This window comes from Morone saxatilis, unplaced genomic scaffold, assembly GCF_004916995.1.
Source record: "Morone saxatilis isolate NCDOM2014 unplaced genomic scaffold, NCSU_SB_2.0 Contig17, whole genome shotgun sequence".
NCBI classification, from domain to species: domain Eukaryota; kingdom Metazoa; phylum Chordata; class Actinopteri; family Moronidae; genus Morone; species Morone saxatilis.
This window is the reverse complement of record NW_023339729.1, coordinates 19,221,506-19,228,284: the sequence shown is the minus strand read 5'-3', so window position 1 is coordinate 19,228,284 and position 6,779 is coordinate 19,221,506. Positions and strand designations below refer to the sequence as shown.

Sequence of the window (6,779 nt, the reverse complement as noted above, 5' to 3'; positions counted from 1 at the left end):
CACACACACACACTTTCTCTCACGCTGTCCTTCACTCTTTCACTGCGCTGCCATTCTTTCTATTCTGCTGGGGAGATAACGCCACGCATACATGCACGAGCACACACAGATAGAAACACACACACACAACTCCATGCATACACAAATACATACTCACACAATCACATTCACACACACATCTGTGGAGGGACAGAATTTGTGAAAATGATTGGATAGGCTTCAGAGGTGAGGGCTAGAAGGTGCATGCCCCCCCACCAGGCCAGGTGCACTTTGTATTCAACATGGTGATTCTTCAAAGAATGCGTGTGTGCATATATGCATGAGCGTGTGTTAACTGGTAGTGCAGTGAGGAGGGACTTTAATAGAAGGACAGCAGATAGTGAGTAGGATGTGGGGTGTGTGTATGTTTTTGTGTGCGTGTACACAGCCCTGAGTCCTCCCACACTGTTTGACCCGAGTGTATGTGCTTGAACGAGTGAGTGTACGTATCTGCAGCGGCACATGGCTGTGCTTCATTAATGAGGCGAGCTGTGCTACACAGAGGTTCTCATCTAATGAGAGCAGTTGAGCTGGTAAAACACACCACTGGAGTCCATGTCATTAGTATGTCTCTGGCCCTGGACATGGCCCAGCTCCAAACACGTGCTCGTAGAGAAACTCATGTTCACAACTGTATTTACTAAAAACACACAAGATAAGTGGTTAACAAAAATGCATTATATGTCATAAAATGTTTCAGATTCAGAAAGCATAATTTGAATGTTTAACCGTTCCATGTTTTTTTCATATGGAAAGGATGACTGATATATCTGAGAGAAAGAGAAGAGTCATATGTAAATACAAGCAGTTAAGAGTTAAGCTAAAGGAGGGGCAGTCAAGATGGGGAAACATCTGAAGAGCAGCCAAAGTCCAAAGAAGACCCATCTGAGAGACCATTCAAAGATATCTAAGCTTTCCATCACATTCTCCTGAACATCAGCAGAGAAGATCAAAAGTATCCTCTATTCTTATACTGGTCTATGGTGCACTGAAAGGTCATATACACTAAAGATCTGAGTTATATACGGTACATAAAAATACACAAGAAAACCCTCTGGCTGACTCCATTCTGTTTGCTGTGCTCTTGGTTAAAAAATGTATTTCCATGTAACTTTGTAGCATTATAGTTTCATCGTTTTCACTTGATGAATGCTATTAATGAAGATGATGATCAAAAGAAACGCCTCACCTAAGCAAAACGTGACCCGGCCGGCAAAGAGGTGGGTGTATTCATGCATATGTGTGTGTAACTAGCACTTTAATTATACATCTAAAAGCGTTTAGATTGGCTAACATAAATAACAAGCCAGAAGCAGATGTTAAACACCATCTCAACAAGCTAAGGGAGATGCACCATGTGGGCTTTTTTCAATTTATAAAAAAAGGAGGAAAAAAGCCTGGCCACCTTGGGAAAAGTTGCTTCCCTGCTTAAGGTTCAGTCAATAAACCCCTACAAGCGACTTAAACGTGTTAACAACATTTTGTTTTTTATCATAGGCTAAAACTGCGTAAAACTGTGAGTAAAATATTATTTTGAAAAAGAGATGATGCAGGTGCACGATTCTTCTATTCTTTAAGGGAAGCTGTGGCAAGTTTGGTGACTGGGCCATTATAAGAGGTCATCTTTATGAGAATTAGTGTACTTAATAGTGTGAAAACATGCCTTTTTCACAGAATGGATTGTGGATGGATTGGAGCAAAGGCAAATACGTTATTAATAACATTACTACGGCTCTGATCCATTCAAGGCTCCCAGTGTGAGAGTGAGCCAGCATGCACAACACCAGTACCCTATAACTGAAGCAGTTAAATGGAATTCGACCTCTGTGGAAAAGGCCTATTGTACATTAAAAAAGTTTCAATAAATACTTAAAAGACACAGGGGCTTCTCTTATTTTTATATGAAACTTTTCTGGAGTGAATGAACATGCCTAATTTTCCCTTTCCAATGCTGATGAGAGAATAACCAGTACTTTGACTGACTGCCCACACAATTAACAACTTACCACTCATTTACAGTGGTGAAGGTTCCAGAAAGCCTGAGGTCTGCTATGGATTCTAATGTTGGTCTTTAATCACCGCTCTGACAATAGCCAAACACTACTATAAATACAATGATGCAGTTAGGGAGATAGTTGTAAATGATTAAATGTTCACTCTAGCTAGTTTTTGTCCACTAATGAGGGCTCTTCCCTGCCTCTAGACTGTGATGGTGACCACCCAACCTGGCAACCCAAACCTCCCCAACCTGGCAGTTTATTCAGAACGCATCTCATTGTGCGTGGGGGTCACTCAGGTGCCTGATGAGCAGCCAGGCCCTACAGCTAAAAGATCAGGGCATGAGGCCATTTCCAGTCTGACATTATGGAGACATTTCACTGTTGTAAGTACACACACACACACACCCACACAAATACAGAACACCTCAAAATACAGTGCAGGTAGTGCTGCAACAATTAGTAATTTGTTGACTGACCAACTACACTTTTGATGTTTGATTAATCCTTTAAGTTAATTATGAAGCAAAAACAGCAAACACTCTTTGGTTAAAGCTTCTCTAATACGACAATTTGCCTCTTTTCTTTGTTTTAGTGACTTCAAACTGAATATTTTGGACATTTAAAGAGTTTACCAGTATTTCTCTGGCATTTTCTACACTAAATGAAGAATCATAAAGATCATTAACATGGACGCCCGTAGAGTGTAGTGCACAATGTACCAAGGCTGAGTCCTTGTTGCAGCTGCCCATGGTTCGATGCCGACCTGTGGCCCTTTGCTGCTCTCTCTCTCCCCATTTTCCTGTCACTATCCATTAAACACCCCCAAGAGAAAAAATAAAATAAAAACATATATGTATATATAAAACATCAACAGATTTATCATATCATAAACAATATTGCTACTTTAGAACTAGGTAAAAGACTAATGTTTGTTCTATGTGGAGCAGAAATTTTACAATTTTAAACAAAAGAAAAGCTACATTAATTTTTTAACCTAGTGCTGACCCGACAGGTTAATTGATATAGCAGGGAAGAGTATCCAAAAAACATAGCCTGACTCATATCAACTGAAAGCGAGGCGGAACTGTTTGGTTACTCTAGACATTGTTCATCTTTAAGCCTTTGTAAAGTCTTGTTATGCTTCCTGTAAGGAGTTAACTTGACATAAGACAGGAGAGAACAGACAGTGAATCTTGGTGCACAGCATGGAAGTATAACACACAATGGGTGTTATTCCTCTCACCCACCCTCCTCCTTTATCCCTGCTCCCCCCCACAAAACCACTGCGGGAGGGGTGTTCAAAGCCGTCGCTCTGGTCCATATTCAAATGAGCACTGCGTCTCCCCTCTATGCTCCCGTTGCGATCAGCACTTTGATCACCTCCAATGGTAACTTCCACAAAAACATTTAAAATTAAAATCAAATCTGCCTTAACAACCTGAGCATTAGAATTTAACAGGTGTTCGGGAGGAAGTTGTTACAGAATTTGCGATTATGTGCTCGGATACACACACCTTCAGTCAAACATGCACCTACGCAGACACACGAGTACACACATACGCACAACCTGTCAGTGAAATTACAGAGTGGGAAACAGAAAGCCCTCCTGACTGAGTGCTATACCTTGGGATACCTGATCTGTTCACTTTGATGTCAGTAGGTTAGAAAGTTAAAGAAACAAATCAGCCAGACAGCAGCTACATGTGTTCAGTAAACAAAAGTTAATATTAATTCTTAGCATAGGTTATATACAAGGTATTTTTGTAATTACATCTCAGCCTTCGTAATGTGTGATCAGTTTTTGGATTCTGACCTGGATGGGAAGAGATATAGGGTAGAGTGCATGTTCTGTGTGATAACACAAATATATTGTACATATGTATATACACTCACATACATAGTGTTCATACATGCATATATACATGCATGCATGCCCACACTATACACACAAACACACAGACACACACACACACACACACACACAGCACTAACTGCATCTTCTCTAAATGTAGTATTAATTACTGGGGGAACACTGCAGTACTGTATTTAATTACTGACTAAATCATCCATTTATATTTCACCGCTGGTTAAATTAACAGGGTTAAGTGAGACAGGGCGATTGTAACTCACTTAACATTTGAGCTGATATCTTTTAACTTCCACAGTCTTGGGGCAGCGCTGTCAGAAAATATCAACCAATCAAATTAAACAATTACAGTCTGCGGAGGCATAGAAATTACTCAACTGCTGCAAAAATATTATCTTCTGCAGCTACATCAGCCACATTGAGTTGTTTTATCTGCAATAGGATTAAACTGAAGCAAAAGTCAAAGAGAGACTCATTATAACAACAAGTGCAGGGCCCTACAATGTTGATGGAATGAGGCTGTGTGGCTGAGGGGTAAAAGATATAGATACCTGTTATTATTCTTAACCAGGTCTTTGACACTGTGTGGTCTAAGAAACACCTATCACCATATCATTAGGAGTTGTTAAAGGACACTTAAAATGTGGCTGCAGCATTAACATTATACTAGAGCCTCTATTGCCTTGGGGTGACAGTTCAAAGGTAGCGAGCTAAAGCCAAACCCCTGCTGACTGACAGATGTAGAACTGTAACATCATCTTCAAGAACGTTAGTGGGCTCCAATTAAATCACCTCTCCCCAACTCTTATATATCTTTGCTATCTGACCGGTGTGTTAAAAGGACTTCCAGGAACTTGGGTGGGAGGATAGAAAGAAGATAGATAAAAGACGTAAGTCAGAGAGTGCAATGCATGCCCAGGACAGAGTTAGAGAACATCAGATAGCTGACATGAAAGACACAGGTGCTAAGAGAAATGGATAGATCAAGGATGAAGTAGAGTGATATTAAGAGAGTGATTCTCAGTTAAAGACCAGCACCGCAGGCCATGCTGGGGCTTGTCAGTTATTATTGTGCCTACTAATAAACCTACACATTGCTGTATAGACACAAGACAGATGATATGAGAGATATATCATGAAATTATTAAATATTTACTTATTGTGTAAGCAAGGCATAGATACATTATGCAGGGAATCATAGTCATACATATTTTGCTGTCCACACCCACATAAATGCTTATTTAAGTTCGACAACTTCTGCAGCAGAGAAGACATCCTAGGAAAACACTTCTTAGAATCTTAGAGTTGCAATGCACTTGATAAACTCTGAAAAGAGATGTGGAGGGAGATGGTGAAGAATGAGAATAGTGATTACCTTAAAGTTGGTTTGTTTATGTGGTGAGGGGTAAAGGGCTGCGTGCTGAGCCTGTTGTTGCTGCAGTTGTTGCTGCAGTTGCATTTGTTCCTGCTGCTGCTGTTGTTGCTGGGCCTGAAGCTGCAGGATGTGTTGGTCTTTCTGAGCCAGCAGGCTGCTGAGCTCCTGGTGACTTTGACGGAGGTTCGCCTCACTAGACGTAAGGGCCTGGTAGCACTGGCTCAACTCCTTGTACAGCTGTTGACCAACACAGACAGGACACATGTCGGAAAAGCAGAGGGAGAGCAGGAGGGGTTGGTGGAAAGAGGTTAGGGATGGGTCAACCAGAGATGGGATATAAAATGGAGAAAAAGGAGACAAAACCACTCATGAGATTGGGTGACATGAAGACAGACATGTGTTTTGTCAAAGTTTATGTTTTATGACTAATAATTGCCTGAAATCTCTCCCTATCCCCCTCCCTGTGTGTGTCACTGTGTCTGGCACAGTGGTACAGTCATAAGAGAGAGGAAGGGTAGGTTGAGAACCCATTCACAGTAACAGGATATGGTGAGAAAAGTCCATCTTTACTGGCACTAGTCAAATAATTGTAGGTTACAGTTAGCTTGGAAATAAATCACCACAGCGAGTGAGGATTGAGTGGAGTGCAACAAAGTGGTAATAATAATGAGTTTGAGGTTTGGCATGCACGTACCCTCTGATAGGAGGTGGTGTCAGCAGTATGTGCCTCTTCTTGGTTCCTCAAGACTTTCTGTGTGTCTAGGTTGAGTCCTTCCAGTTGCTTGATCAGATGGTTCTGCTCTGCTGCATGTTCTGCACTCTGTTTGTACAGGGTCTGCACTTCTGCATGCTCACGACTACACACAAACATACACACACACAGACACACAACATGTTATACAAAGTCATATTGTACATGAACTTTGGCTGTTCATGGAAAAATACTGCATATCTGTACACAATAGAGGTGTACTGTCATTCTTTTCTCCATTAATACACTGAAATTACATGTCCATATTTTTGGATTTAATTCAAGCTTATAAATATAGAGAAATCTGTAAGGGCTGTTTGGCTAAGCTCCAAGTGCCAAGTTCCAAAGTCACATAATCTGTTGTAGTATCTTGTTTTGACTTGTGTTCGACTGCATTAAATTCAACCTAAATTCAACCNNCCCAATGTACTCACAATTCAAGGAGGTAGGGGAACTTAAGCGGGGGTTTATTAGGATATTAATTACAACATCACGGCAGGTGATCCAAACTTACATCTTAGCCCAGTCCATTACCAACTTGATGTTCTATTTACGTAGGGCGCTATTATCTGTTACACATTCTCATTACAATGTCAAAAGACTTCTCTGCATCTTATTAGCACCATGACGTCCAAATCTTTTTTACTCATGCACACTAAAAACTGCGGTACTCCATCCCCAACTGTTGTAAACTACCTATATTATATATTATATATATATAAAAAAAATGTGTTAAAAAAGTGTAAA

General features: G+C 40.6%; 1 protein-coding gene across 1 annotated transcript in view; it reads right to left on the bottom strand.

The window, feature by feature from the left end:
* cntln (centlein, centrosomal protein) overlaps window positions 1–6,779 on the bottom strand; it is an 83,858-nt gene that overhangs the window by 64,273 nt on the left and 12,806 nt on the right. Inside the window, exons 8-9 of the mRNA XM_035659411.1 lie at window positions 5,976–6,138; window positions 5,282–5,518 (exon numbers count right to left, since the gene is read on the bottom strand). Coding sequence (XP_035515304.1) covers window positions 5,282–5,518; window positions 5,976–6,138 — 400 coding nt within the window. The remainder of the gene's footprint in view (window positions 1–5,281; window positions 5,519–5,975; window positions 6,139–6,779) is intronic.